The sequence below is a fragment of the Chiloscyllium plagiosum genome, unplaced genomic scaffold (genome assembly GCF_037043375.1).
Source record: "Chiloscyllium plagiosum isolate Xiang-an unplaced genomic scaffold, Cpla_swu_hap1 HiC_scaffold_2, whole genome shotgun sequence".
NCBI classification, from domain to species: domain Eukaryota; kingdom Metazoa; phylum Chordata; class Chondrichthyes; order Orectolobiformes; family Hemiscylliidae; genus Chiloscyllium; species Chiloscyllium plagiosum.
In genome coordinates, this window is record NW_028270140.1 from 14,277,723 (window position 1) to 14,293,225 (window position 15,503).

The window sequence follows — 15,503 nt, forward strand, 5'->3', positions numbered from 1 at the left end:
TTGTCCATAGTGTTAGGTGCATTAGTCAGGGGTATATTTAGGGTAGGGGAGTGGGTCTGGGTGGGTCGGTGTGGACTTGTTGGGCTGAAGGGCCTGTTTCCATACTGTAGGGAATCTAATCTATATTTTGCCCCACATTTTCTTGATAGACCTTAAATGATTAACAACTTTCCAGTTGTCACAAAAGTGTTACTGTTGGCATAGATAAATTCATATTTTATTAAAGTCATTCCATCAACTTTTCAGGATTTTAAAAAAATTCTGAAATATTTTGCAGTTATAATCTTTTCCCAAATTCATATGAAAGTTATAAATTACTTAAGCTTTGTTTGCTTTGTCTCTGAAAATGCTGAATCAGGCTCCTGCCTGATTGGTCACTCCAACATCTGTTGACTTCTAACTTGGCACAAACGATGATTGTAAATTTTTTATAAGTATAATTGACTAAGGCATAAGTAGCTTACACTAGAAATCTATTGGTATCTATTGGTTTTAAAAATTGATATGCGAAAATGATTTTTTGCATGCTTTTATATTATTTTTATTTTTCTTAAAGTAAACATGATCCAGGGTCATATTTCTACAATATAAACAGTCCATACTTAATTAAACTGCTTAACTCAAGTATAACTTTAAATATTTTCTGCTTCAGATTCCCTTGGGAGTGATGTTGCAGATGTTGTAAGAAGCAGTTTGATGAAAAAATTCACGGTCCTCACTTATAACAATGGACGGTAAGTACCCTTTTTTAAGTTTCCAAAGATGGATTGCATAAATGTTTTCCAAAGTTCAGAAGATAGCTAAAATAGAAATCCCCAAATACTGGTGATCCATTAACATTTTCTACACCATAGTAGAAATAAAGAAAAATCAGCAATCTGGAAAACCCAATACTAAATCTTGATCTAAGTTCTTTTATTCTGTTACTTCTAAATGCAAGGTGCGTAAATCCAGAAGTGCTCAGGAATCAAAAACATATGGTATGGAAGGCTTTCTGAGACTATTATATGGATCTTGCCTCTAACAGCTAATCTTAATATCACTGAAACAGTCAACAGTCTGTTGTTCAAAAAATTCTATGAAGCTATTAGTATGTATTTAAAAGGCAATTCAAATCAGTCTTTAATCCATGTTGACCTTTTTTTAAAGAATACTTTTTCCTATGTCTTTACCTATAGGCATGATCATCTGTTCTGTTTGCCTATTTTCTGTATTAAATAGAACATAGAACATCGAACAATACAGCACAGACAGGCCCACGATGTTGTGCCGAACATTTGTCCTAGCTTAAGCACCCATCCATGTACCTATCCAATTGCTGCTTAAAGGTCACCAAAGATTCTGACTCTACCACTCCCACAGGCAGCGCATTCCATGCCCCCACCACTCTCTGGGTAAAGAACCCACCCCTGACATCTCCCCTATACCTTCCACCCTTCACCTTAAATTTATGTCCCCTTGTAACACTCTGTTGTACCCTGGGAAAAAGTTTCTGACTGTCTACACTATCTATTCCTCTGATAATCTTATAAACCTCTATCAAGTCACCCCTCATCCTTCGCCGTTCCAACGAGAAAAGGCCTAGCACTCTCAACCTATACTTGTACGACCTATTCTGCATTCCAGGCAACATCCTGGTAAATCTTCTCTGCACCCTCTCCAAAGCTTCCACATCTTCCCTAAAGTGAGGCGACCAGAACTGCACACAGTACTCCAAATGTGGCCTAACCAAAGTCCTGTACAGTTGCAACATCACTTCACGACTCTTGAATTCAATCCCTCTGCTAATGAACACTAATACACCATAGGCCTTCTTACAAGCTCTATCCACCTGAGTGGCAACTTTCAAAGATCTATGAACATAGACCCCAAGATCCCTCTGCTCCTCCACCTCACTAAGAACCCTACCGTTAACCCTGTATTCCGCATTCTTATTTGTCTTTCCAAAATGGACAACCTCACACTTGGCAGGGTTGAACTCCATCTGCCACTCCTCAGCCCAGCTCTGCATCATATCTAAGTCCCTTTGCAGCCGACAACAGCCCTCCTCACTATCCACAACTCCACCAATCTTCGTATCATCTGCAAATTTACTGACCCACCCTTCCACTCCCTCATCCAAGTCATTAATAAAAATTACGAACAGCAGAGGACCCAGAACTGATCTCTGCGGAACTCCACTTGTAACTGGGCTCCAGGCTGAATATTTACCATCTACCACCACTCTCTGACTTCGACCGGTTAGCCAGTTTTCTATCCAATTGGCCAAATTTCCCTCTATCCCATGCCTCCTGACTTTCCGCATAAGCCTACCATGGGGAACCTTATCAAATGCCTTACTAAAATCCATGTATACTACATCCACTGCTCTACCCTCATCCACATGCTTGGTCACCTCCTCAAAGAATTCAATCAGACTTGTGAGGCAAGACCTACCCTTCACAAATCCGTGCTGGCTGTCCCTAATCAAGCAGTGCCTTTCCAGATACTCATAAATCCTATCCCTCAGTACCCTTTCCATTACTTTACCTACCACCGAAGTAAGACTAACTGGCCTGTAATTCCCGGGGTTATCCCTATTCCCTTTTTTGAACAGGGGCACAATATTCGCCACTCTCCAGTCCCCTGGTACCATCCCCGTTGACAGTGAAGATGAAAAGATCATTGCCAACGGTACTGCAATTTCCTATCTTGCTTCCCACATAATCCTAGGATATATCCCATAGGCCCGGGGGACTTGTCTATCCTCAAGTTGTTCAAAATGTCCAACACATCTTCCTTCCTAACAAGTATCTCCTCTAGCTTACCAGTCCGTTTCACACTCTCCTCTTCAACAATACGGTCCCTCTCATTCATAAATACTGAAGAAAAGTACTCATTCAAGACCTCTCCTATCTCTTCCGACTCAATACACAGTCTCCCACTACTGTCCTTGATCGGACCTACCCTCGTTCTCGTCATTCTCATGTTTCTCACATACGCATAAAATGCCTTTGGGTTATCCTTGATCCTATCCGCCAAAGATTTTTCATGCCCTCTCTTAGCTCTCCTAATCCCTTTCTTCAGGTCCCTTCTGGCTATCCTGTATCCCTCCACTGCTCTGTCTGAACCCTGTTTCCTCAACCTTATGTAAGCCTCCTTCTTCCTCTTTACAAGACATTCAACCTCCCTCGTCAACCAAGGTTCCCTCACACGACCATTTCTTTCCTGCCTGACAGGTACATATATATCAAGGACACGTCGTATCTGTTCCTTGAAAAAGTTCCACATTTCCACGACATCCTTCCCTGACAGCCTATGCTCCCAACTTATGCTCCTCAGATCCTGTCTTACAACATCGTAATTACCCTTCCCCCGATTGTAAAACCTACCCTGTTGCACGCACCTATCTCTCTCCATAACCAAGGTGAAAGTCACAGAATTGTGGTCACCATCACCAAAATGTTCACCCACTAACAAGCCCATCACTTGTCCCGGTTCATTACCGAGTACCAAATCCAAAATGGCCTCCCCTCTGGTCGGACAATCTACATACTGAGTTAGAAAAGCTTCCTGGACACACTGCACAAACACTGCCCCATCCAATCTACTTGATCTAAAGAGCTTCCAATCAATATTTGGGAAGTTGAAATCGTCCATGACTACTACTCTGTGGCTTCTGCACCTTTCCAAAATCTGTTTCCCAATCTGTTTCTCCACATCTCTGCTGCTATTGGGGGGCCTATAGTAAACACCCAACAAGGTGACTGCACCTTTCCTATTTCTGACTTCAGCCCATACTACCTCTAAAGGCAGATCCCCCTCGAACTGCCTTTCTGCAGCCGTTATACCATTTCTAATTAGCAATGCCACCCCCCCTCCTTTTTTACCACCCTCCCTAATCCTACTGAAACATCTGTAACCAGGAACCTCCAACAACCATTCCTGTCCCTCTTCTATCCACATTTCCGTGATGGCCACAACATCGTAGTCCCAGGTACCGATCCACGCCTTAAGTTCACCGACCTTATTTCTGATACTCCTTGCATTGAAGTATACGCACTTGAACTCATCTCTGTGTCCACAAGTATTCCCTGTCAGTGCTACCTTCTTCACAGCCTCCCTACATTCTTGGACATCCTGACAAACAGCTAGCCTACTTGCTGGACTACAAGTCCGGATCCCACCCCCCTGCCAAATTAGTTTAAACCCCCCCCGAAGATTGCTAGCAAACCTACCCCCCAGGATATTGGTGCCCTTCTGGTTCAGGTGCAACCCGTCCTGCTTGTACAGGTCCCACCTTCCCCAGAATGCAGTCCAATTGTCCAAATACCTGAAGCCCTCCCTCCTACACCATCCTTGCAGCCACGTGTTCAACTGCACTCTCTCCCTATTCCTTGCCTCACTGTCACATGGCACCGGCAACAACCCAGAGATGACGACTCTGTCTGTCCTAGCTTTTAGTTTCCAACCTAACTCCCTGAGCTCTTGAATGACCACCCCACCCTTCTTCCTACCTATGTCGCATGGTGCCAACGTGCACCACAACTTCTGGCTGCACACCCTCCCCCTTAAGGATTCTGAAGACACGGTCCGAGACGTCTCGGACCCTGGTACCTGGGAGGCAACAAACCATCCGAGAGTCTCGCCCATGCCCACAAAACCGCCTGTCCGTCCCTCTAACTAGAGAGTCTCCTATAACTAGTGCTCTCCTCCTCTCCCCCTTTCCCTTCTGAGTCTCAGAGCCAGACCTCACGCCACAGACCCGATCACTGCAGCTTACCCCTGCTAGGCTGTCCCCTCCACCAGTATCCAAAGCGGTATACTTATTGTTTAGGGGAATGACCACAGGGGATCCCTGCACTGCCTGCTTCCTCCCCTTCCCACCTCTAACTGTTACCCAGCTACCTCTGTTCTCTGGGGTAACTATGTCCCTGTAGCTTCTATTTATCACCTTCTCAGCCTCTCGAATAATCCTCAGTTCATCCAACTCCAGTTCCAGTTCCCTAACTCGTTCTGTGAGGAGCAGGATCTGACTGCATTTCCTGCAGATGAAGTCGGCAGGAGTATCGGTGGTCACCCCTACCTCAAACATCCTGCAGGAGGAACATTCCACTGCCTGCGCTGCCATTACTCTACACTTCGTCTCCAAAGCAAGAACACTGAGTAGCTTATCTGTGAACTTTAAAGTTGGGTTAGAGGAGGAGGATGGGAGGGAGGCCCTACTGTGTAGGGCCTGGGGACTAGACACACCCACTCAAATATCAATCACTTACCTTCCCGACCAGCTCTGCGCTCCAACCTCACTTGCGCCCAGCTCGCGCCGCTGTCTGCTGAGAAATATTGATGAATTTCCAATATGTTGTGGCTGTGATCTTGTTGGAGATTGGTGCAGTTATATTTGAGTTTGAGAGTTTGATTTTTGCTGCAAATGTTAGATACCTAACAGTAAACATTCCTGATCAAGGGTTTATGCCCGAAATGTTGATTCTCCTGCTCCTTGATTGCTGCCTGACCTGCTGTGCTTTTCCAGCGCCACACTTTTCAACTCTGATCTCCAGCATCTGCAATCCTCACTTTCTCCTACCTAACAAGTAAACCAAATTGCATTTGCCACCTATTATATTTTGCTCAGGAATGAAGCAAATTAAATATCAAATTAGGTTTTGTGGGTAGAGTTTAGGAATAAAAAGGGGCAGTCACGCTGCTCGAAGTGTACTATAGACCCCAAACAGTCAGTGGGCAATAGTCGAGCAAATATGTAGGCAGTTCGTTGAGTTGTGGAACATGAATATTGTCATTATATTAGGGGATTTCAACATTTCCATCATGAATTGAGATAGTTATAGTGTAAAGGGTTTAGAGGGGCAGATTTCTTGAAGTATATTTAAGTGAGTTTTTTTAATATCAATAATTCATTTCATCTACTCCAGTTTGGAAAAAAAACAGCAAAGAGAAGCTATTGTGAAAGAATGAGGAATATCAGTATTGAGTCATCTTTCTAATGACATCAATTCAAAGTTTCCACAATTGTAATTTTTCTGTATTTACATACTTTAGTATTAGATGAATTCTGGAAAGAAACTACCATTGGTTCTGTGTTGAACGTTTGCCAATTGTCTATCATTAATACAGAATTTGTTTCAATGGTGAAACTTCATTGCAGTAATTAGAGTCATACAGCATTTAATTCACTGTTGCTACATGAATTATACGTTAAGCATGAGCTCAGATTAACACTTGCAGCTAAGGGACAATCTGTCACTCAAAGATGTATAATCAAATCTGATGACCCATCTAAAACAAAGTCTTGATACAGTGGGAAAAGGAAGTGTTAAAGAGCAGTGATCATAAAGATAAACAAATAGTCTGCAGACTATCTGATCAGTTGGGGAATTGAGGGTTATAGGGAAAACACAGGGAATGTGGGGAATGTTTGATCAACCATGATCCTATTGAATGGTAGAGCAAGCTCCAAGGGGCTGAGTGACTTATTCCTGTTATTTCTTATGGTGGTCTTTTGAGTAAATTTAAAAACCTTATGATGAGAAGCACTGTTTTACTTTAACGTGTGATGTACAATTCATTGTTTCAGGATTAAATCTAGGGCTTTATACACTGCTTTTGACTGAGTAATTTCTTTAAGTATGCTCTACTTAATCACATGGTAATGAATTAGATCACATGAACTGTTGTGTATTGTGTCAAATGGACTTTGCTGTGCCAACTTTAGGTATATGACTTTTGTAAATATTAAAAGTCAATATGTATGTAAGCTTTTGCAAGAATATTACTCTGTAAAATAACAAACATTTAAATTCAAGAGCACTCTAATATATTTATCCTGGTTCTAAAATTGATTGTACACAACACACATGATAAATTTACAGTTTTTATGATCAGCTCAAGAATTAGTGATCAATGTCAGATTTGGCTGTAAGTAGTATTTATGGCTATTAATGGGAAAATATGTTTGTGCAAGGATATAAAATCTCATCTTCAAATCTTGTACCTAATCAATTTCTGTCTGTTTCAGGGTAAAACATGTAATGCCAGCCTCTATGAAAGCTAAGACAGTGGCATACATTATTGCACTGGCTTTACACATCAGTAGTTTTCAAACTAACCTCACGTATCTACAGCGGGATTTAAAAATCAGTGAAAATAGGTAAGTGTTTTCCTTTAAGTATTGTATCAGTTGCTCAGTTATTTGTCACCTCAAATTGTTACTGTCAAGGGAGAAATTGCGGATCATGCTGGCTATTTGGTAAACAGCACTGGAATATGTGCATCAGCAGCCTGAGTTAATATAGCCCCAGATTTCTAGCATCTGACTAATGGTTAGAGAAAGATTGGAAGCTTGGCATCTGAGAACCAACATTGACAACCAACATGCTGTGTTACTGGTACATGATTTCTGTTTATCCTAGTCATATGTTCATTTGGAAAAAGCTGAGCTGAATTATTGGTGTGTTTTAAATTAAGCAAGGTGCACCGTTGCTATATTTTATTCATGAAAGGCCCTAATATGTATCTTTGCTTCGTGCTGCATGTGAACCCCTTTCAAGGTGGAGATTATGTATTTTGCCTAATTTTGTTTCAGAATGAATTCAGTGCAATATTTCAATTTAATACCAAGTAGTTGAGCCTGGATTGGGTGGGACAGTTCATACAGCAAGGAGTATAGATTTAATAGTATATATTTAATACCAGGTTGTACAGATTGGAAAGAATGGGACTTTTATTAGCCAAATGTCAGCTGTAGTGACATGCTTGTAGGCTTAAGTTTGCACTCGTATAATGTTCTATTGTGGTAGAGAGTGCTGCATTGCCTAAGGTGCCAGCTTTCAGATAACTCGTTAAACTCCTGTCTGCCACTGCAGATGAACATAAAAGATCCCATGGCACTACATAACAGAAGAGTTGTTTAATTTCACCTAGGTGTTCTGACCAATATGAATCCCTCAATTACCATCATAAAAACAAATGTGTAGACCACAGTCCATTAAGAAGGGAATACCAGAGTTTTGACCCAACAATCCGGAGTTTTACATTACATATACACTTTTTAGCATGCATCATTTGGCTATAATGTACTTTGGCAAATCCTAGAATTGTGAAAGGCACTATGTTGATGCAGGTTCTTTAGATTGGAACAAACAGCCCAAGTAATGGGAATGTTGAGGAGCGCCGTTCCTTGAGTGTATAATTATTAAAGTTATCAAATTGAGGGTGAAGCAACCAGATTCTCATAACAAAAGTATGGTTCTACACGTGCACACCATTGAAGACATGGGTGCCACATGAGAAAGTTACAAAAATGCTTAGATCCTGCAACCAGAATATTGTAGATGGTGTTGTGATACACTTCATGACAGTGTGTGATGTGTGAAAATTAATGCTTATTTGTTGTAGTTCAGATCACTTTTAATTGTCAAACAGTAAAATAGTCCATGTGTTTATTTAGAAAAGAATTGAACTGAACTATTAAGATGATATAGGTGTTCTGTATGCCATTTTCAGATTGTTGTAATTTTTTTTTGGAAGAGATACACATTAATAGTTTAAAAAGTGTGAAACTTTAAATATTCAGTAAAATCTTTTATCTGGCAAGCTTGGGTAAAGGGTGATGCCAGTTAATCAAAAGTGCTGGTTGATAGGGAGTTACATTACTTCTGACCGAAGACGAGGTTTTACTCTTGTCTTTGACGAGAGGGGGAAGCATTTGGGCAGTTGAGGACCCACAGCACAGCAAGCATTACATTAAAACCCCACAACTGACACTATGACATTCAGATTAACTTAGAAAAAATACCTGTCAGTGCTTTGACTGGGATTGCTTTAATTGGAGACAACCAAAGCTGACCCAATAATTTCATTGTAAAGCCGAAGAACGATTTCTAAAGATTTACAAACCATTATATTTTTTTAAAGAATGCATTATCTGAACACTGAAAGTGATTTTGAAGTAAATCAGGTTGGGATAAATTCACTGTACCATATAATGCAAAGTTTACTGTTACTTCATACTGTTGTTACTGTTCTTTGATTTGAATGAGTCCCTTCATATTGGAACTCCAACAGTCATTCATCCTCACTGGATTTGACGTGGATTTATTTTTTTGATTATTTTGAGGGGGCAGAGGAACAAACAATTGGGACTACTTTGAATCATAATATTTTTCATTTGGTCTGAGTAGAGTTCTAAAAGTTTGAAGGAGAGAGTTTTAAACATTTAAGTACAACTTTGCACATTCAGAATTTCACTGCTCCCTGCATGGATTTTTGTAAACTTGTCAACAACTGTAGTGTTAGCATGGAATAACTAATTCCCTTACTGATCATAGAAAATGCCTGCATATCCTATCATGACGTGTGTCACATCTACTCCAACATTTTGTAACTCTCATCTAAATCCCGTGTTACCCATAGCAGACATTGAATGAACTCCAGCTCGGAGGTTAAATGAAGCCTGAAAGCTTTGGTAATCCAGCTCTTGGCATGGCCAGATAAGGTTCTTGAGATTATATTTTCATTTTCCTTTTGTCTTTGAATTCTGTTGGCCTGGAAAAGGCTGTTCTGATCTTTATTGCCTTGGTGAATGAATCATAAATCAGAACTCCAAGGCTTTGGAATATAGACTAAATTTGTGTTCTACCCAAGGCTGTATACTATATTTAAGTGTTCCATAAAGGCAGAAGCTTCGATACCTCCACTCCATATTACAGTAGGAGTAATAGTATGCTAAGCTGTCTCTTGAGCCTGTCTTCCCACAGCCCCAATTGATTTACATCTCCCTTTATTTACTTGCACTGGTTTAGTGTCCTTTGATAGATTTTTGTTGGACAAGGCTATCCATTTCATGGGAACAGTGAAACTCTAACTATGATGAGGTGATTATTTCATTCAGCAATTCAGTTGCACAAACCATGATTACTTATATAAACCATTGGTGCATGAACAAAACTTTCTGATGTGCTATTAATTTTTTTGAAGTACACCTCTATCTCCATCTTGATTAACGTAGAGATTGGTACAAAAACTCTTCATTCCTCACCACTTGTTTTGTTGTACTTTATAGAATTTTGGACATTGCAAGAGCAATGGGCTTAAAGATTGCAAAGAAAAAGGTGGATATTCCTGGCAGTACTGCAGAGGACCATAAATTAGCAACACTCTCATTACCACTGGATATGCGAGCTAAACCTCATGGTCGCAAAAGGAAGAAAATGACATAATGTTGTACATAGAGACACAGTCAAATGTCACATCAGTCCCCAAGACCACAGAATGGACACTTATGAAGAACATCTAAGCAGAACACTGGCATGAAGAGTTGGCCAATATTTCAAATTTTTATTTTTGAAAAGGAATATCCAGGGTCAGTTAACAGTTCAATTGAAGTAGAGTTAGTAGTTGACTGTCAAACTACATCTTTTGTATTCTTAATTAAACATCAAAATACAAAGAGTAACTTTTGAGAAGTTGAATATTTGTCCGGTTGATCCCTTGTGCACATACTGCCGGTCACGAAATGCAAAGATGGATCAGAACTTGTACAGCTAGTTACACTGCACATTTTCAAAACATCATTTTATAACTTATACTCAGGATATTCATCTTGAAATTATGGTAACAGTTATTCAGTTAAGTTTGGTAGTAGATTGACATTGTGTAAGGTCAGGCTTGATATTATGCAGTTTTACTCAATTACTTTTGAGGCTTGAAAGGGAACTTAAGGCCTTTCCTCAGGATTTAAAAATGTTGGCCAGTTGTTAGTTTGGTAGTCTGTTCATCTGCCAAAACCTATACAACATTCAAATATTTCTTAGCTTCTACCTTATCTATCCCATGTTTTGATGCTTCTTTCTTGGACTAGTTTGGCTTGGGAATAATAAATCACCTCCTTTGAGGAATTAATTCTAGAGCATTTGAACATAGTCAGTTCTTCCATAACATGGTGGTTGCATTCTTGAGCATCCCCACATAATAGAAAAATTGCACTTTAGAAACAGCAGAAAGTGTCAGTGCTGTAATTGCGTTACAGCCCACTACACTTTAAAGTTTACACTGTAGAAACAGTGTCCCCAATTTTTCAATCGCATTACAGCAAATTCACATTGACAAAACAAGCATTATACCGTAATCCCTATTTCCATGCACTACTCAGGAAATGCCATCTTTCAGATGCACTATTAACCAAAGGCCCTTTCTGATTTCTTATGCTTCCTGTATTCAAATGAAAGGGAATAACCAACTCATTCTTATTTTCCCCAGCATCAGTTACAGCATAATATATTGATCATACTCAGCTGCTTGTCACAGTCTGTTCTGGTTTGTAGAAAATAAATTTAAAAAAAAACAAAAGGCGGCATATCCTGTCTTTTGTGTTTCATGCTGCTTTTTAATAAAGAAATTAAGATATCAAAAAGGACCAGAGCTTGAGGCCCAGAAATGGCCAAACCAATCTGGATATGACAGGACTGTTGTGACACAGTGTTAGTATCCCTTCCTACCAGAAGACTAGGGCTCAAGTCCCACCTCCTCCAGACATACTACATGATGTCTGACTAGATTGATTAAAAATGCCTATAAAGAGGGCCATTTGGTAACTGATGGCAGGTTTAAAAAATCTGCTCAGGAACCTCAACTCAAATGAGCAAATGACATCAAAAATATTAATCTTTAAGCTATTGAAAAGCTTGTGAAAAGTTAACTCGTGCCTACATTACAAAGACTATTCATTGACAGCTATTTTATAATATTTTCAGAATACAAGTGCTTCATTCAAGCTGTCCCACTTAAGCAAATATTTTTAGTTACATACAACTGAATTGCATGTAGTTATTTTAAATCAACCAACCTTTTGGATGCACCTCCTGAACATTTGGGACTTAAATCCAGCCATTCTGGCCCTTGGGTATGTCTTCTTTGTCACATCACGAATCATAGAATCCCTACAGTGTGGAAACAAGCCAGTTGGCCCAACAAGTCCACACTGACCCTCTGAAGAGTAACCCCCCCTGACTAATGGACCTAACCTACACGTCCCTGAACACTGGGGCACTTGTAGCATGGCCAATCCATCTAACCTGCACATCTTTGGATTGTGGGAGGAAAGCAGAGCATTCAGAGGAAACCCACACAGACAAGGGGAGAATGTGCAAACTCCACACTCCACAGATCCTGGCACTGAGGCAGCAGTACTAACCACTGAGCCATCCTAATGGTTTTCAACTGTTGGTGAGAGATTTGTCTTGAGGATAGGTTAGAGAGACTGGGCTTTTCTCCATGGAGTTATTTTGAAGCGTACAATATCCTGAATGGTCTTGATAAAGGTGGATGTGGGTTAGGTAAGAATTAAGAGTCATGACCGAGCTGACATGAAATCTTTCTCAGAGGTTTGTATATCTTAAGTGGTCGAGGCAGGGTCATTGAATATTTTAGACGCAGAGGTGGACTGATTATTATTTTGAGATTTGCGACCAAGAGTTAATAGGGTAGATGGGACTGTCGTATTCAATACACAAATACATCTTAGTGAATGTCAGAAAGCTTAAGGGGCAAATTAATTCACTTTAGCTACACAATACAATAGATGGTATTCATACAAATATTAAATTCAGTACACTGGAAACGTGACCTGGATTTTTCACTGGCCAAATAACTCGGAGCAATAAATGGGGGTTGCATGTGGGGACCCGATGGGGCATCTTGATAGCACATTCTGAGAATCACCCATAAAATTTAATTTTCAGCTGGGCAATTCCTCTACGGGTGGAACCCTCAAAGTCTCCATTTAAATTGAAATTAAAATAGTTTCTCAGGAAAGGTTAGACTATATTTAAAAGTTTAACACCTGACTAACATCTGTTCAGCTGATACCATACTTACTTCATACACACTCAATTACAGCTTCTCTCACAACTCCTCATTCACCAAATGTGGCTCAGTAATACCTACTGATAGAGTTTGATCAAAGTACCAGAGGACACAGGTCCCAGACTGGGTCTGGCAGGTGGTCAAGCAATCAACAGGAGGGAAAATAACTGGCTTGTTCTCATCACAGTCAGAGATGCATCCAGAACAAATAGGTAGGAGTGACCAGCACTCAGTCTTTACAGTAGCAAAGACCTGCCTTCCACTGTGGCTACCCTCCACTGTGTTGTTGACAGATATCAAACCAACTTAAAACCAGGAATCTGAGGCACCGTGTGCCATCAGCAGCAGAATTATACTCAGTCACAATCTGTAACCTCATGGGCTGACAATCCTTCATTCTACCATTTCCATAAAGCTGTGAACTAGGCCTAGTTTAATACAAGTACAAATCAGGCAAGTATAATGGAATACTCGCCACTGCAGGGAGGAGTGCAGCTCCAACAACATCCAAGTGGCTTAGCAAAAAGATAAAGCCTGTTTTATTTGGCACCCCATCCAACACCAGCATTCACTCCCTTCACTAGGGATGCAATGAATTTAACTCACCAAGGCTGCTCCAATAGCACTTTCCAAATCTATGACCTGTACCACCTAAGAACAACTATGGCAGCAGCTGTAGGGGGAAACCACAAACTACATAGCCATTTACCATCCTGATTTAGAAGAATATTACTACTCCTTCACTGTCACAGTCAGAATCCCAGAACCCCTTCCCAACATTCCAAGGACTGTGGTAGTTCAAGACAGTAGCTCATCACCACCACCACCATCATCATCTTCTCAAGGGCAACTGGGGGTGGATAATAAATTCTGGCATTCCCAGAATCACCCCATGAAGAAAGATAAAATAACCATAACCAGGATTTGAAATGTTCTTTTACTCAAAAGATAAAACTTTTGGAGAAGTTCAGTACTAGTTCACAAAGAGAAATCAGTTTGACTATAAATGAAACGGGACATTAGCTTCTCAAACTGATGAAATTCCATACTTAACCATTCATTGTGGTTCTTGGAGAAATCTGGTTTCTGTGTAGATGTCAGTTCAGAAATCATTCAGGTTCAGATCTGCATGAACAAATATCCCTCATTACACTGCATCATTGAGTGAAAATACATGGATAAGATTGGCAGCTGTTAATCATGCAGACAGGGAGTACGAAACTAGGAACTTTAATAAGCAGATCTAAACTTCTATTAGAGAACTGCATCATGTTATTAAACTCCAAATCGAAGTTGCCAATAATTGTTGCGTTCATTTGATTATATGCAAGATCACCTGTAAAGAAGTGAAATAACAAAATACATGCCCCAATTTCTTTTCCATCACTTAAAACATAATTGATACAGGAATTGAGGCATTAAATTGCTTTTTGTGGCACATCTGTACCAGTGCTGATTTTCATTCATTAAAGAATGGAACAGAAAATGCTGCCATTGTCATGGCAGCCCCCTTCAACCCTTGCAGCTATTCGAGTCGTCATGGATGCAACTCTTTGACGAGTCTGGACCATGGAGGTGGCTCGATTTGATCCATCAACAAGTGGCCTTGCTGGAGGATTGTCCAGTTTCCAGGCTATGCCAGATCTGCAAGAACTAAAAGAGAAATATTCCATTAGGGATGAAAGATTAGTCAGACATAGTTCTCAGGGCTAAGGGGATTAAAGGGTATGGGGAGAAATTGGGAACAGGGTAACTGAGTTGGATGAACAGCCATGATCACATTGAATAGCGGAGTAGGCTTGAAGGGCTGAATGGCCTACTTCTCTTATTTTCTATGCTGATATTAATTATAGTTCCTGTTTGCCATGGAACATGGGTATAATTGGTGTTAAACCCACATACCGATACAATAAGAGAACCATTACTCAGTTTGTGGAGCAAACTGAAAGAATAATTTTATTCATCCTTAATAATGACACTGAATCTTTCAAACTTCTGTTTGTTGAAATTATGTTTTATTGTAGAACCAAACACAACTAGAAAGAAATAGGAAGAAGTCAGCTGCAGTTCAAAACCAAAATTAAAAAAGAACGTCTGTAAATTTGGCCTTCACCATGGAAATACTGTGCTCAACGCTTGCACGACCTCATTTAAAAGTCGGGCAAATAGGTCAGTAACTAATATGCATTTGCTTCCATTGTTGTCAATGATACATCACCATTTTACAGGTTAAGTGTTTCAGTAGTTTCCGGAAGTAACAGACTATTCTGTAAATTTGAACTTTGAGATATAATTACCTCAAACTTAATTCCTTGTAGATGGTGTTGTGTTACAGCTTGCAATTTATTATTGATGTATAAATTACTAATTATGTAGCTCACTTCCAGTTTAATTTTTGTCAGACGTGAAATGAATGGAAGTCAATGAAGCAGCCACTCTTTACCTGCAACCATGGTTGAGATAAAATCCAATAAACCATCCAAGAAAATAGATAAAAGATGATCCTGTATTTCCCTCAGTCATACTCAAGGGGAATCATTTCAAGACCACACCAAGAACCTTACAATGTTGTTAAAGACAGGGAATGAAGTTATTAGTAATATCAATGGAAGGAGGATTAAATTTATGACAAGGACTCCAAG

General features: G+C 40.0%; 2 protein-coding genes across 5 annotated transcripts in view; one reads left to right on the plus strand and one right to left on the minus strand.

Annotated features, from left to right (window-relative positions):
• Positions 1 to 10,453, plus strand: part of polr1e (RNA polymerase I subunit E) — a 36,810-nt gene extending 26,357 nt beyond the window's left edge. For both annotated transcript variants that reach the window (XM_043719713.2, XM_043719721.2), the window contains exons 10-12: positions 653 to 734; positions 7,016 to 7,147; positions 10,061 to 10,453. In XM_043719713.2, the coding sequence (XP_043575648.2) occupies positions 653 to 734; positions 7,016 to 7,147; positions 10,061 to 10,217 (371 nt within the window). In that variant the 3' untranslated portion in view covers positions 10,218 to 10,453. The remainder of the gene's footprint in view (positions 1 to 652; positions 735 to 7,015; positions 7,148 to 10,060) is intronic.
• fbxo10 (F-box protein 10) overlaps positions 10,311 to 15,503 on the minus strand; it is a 50,153-nt gene continuing 44,960 nt past the window's right edge. For all 3 annotated transcript variants that reach the window (XM_043719731.2, XM_043719736.2, XM_087994718.1), the window contains exon 11: positions 10,311 to 14,514. In XM_043719731.2, the coding sequence (XP_043575666.1) occupies positions 14,328 to 14,514 (187 nt within the window). In that variant the 3' untranslated portion in view covers positions 10,311 to 14,327. The remainder of the gene's footprint in view (positions 14,515 to 15,503) is intronic.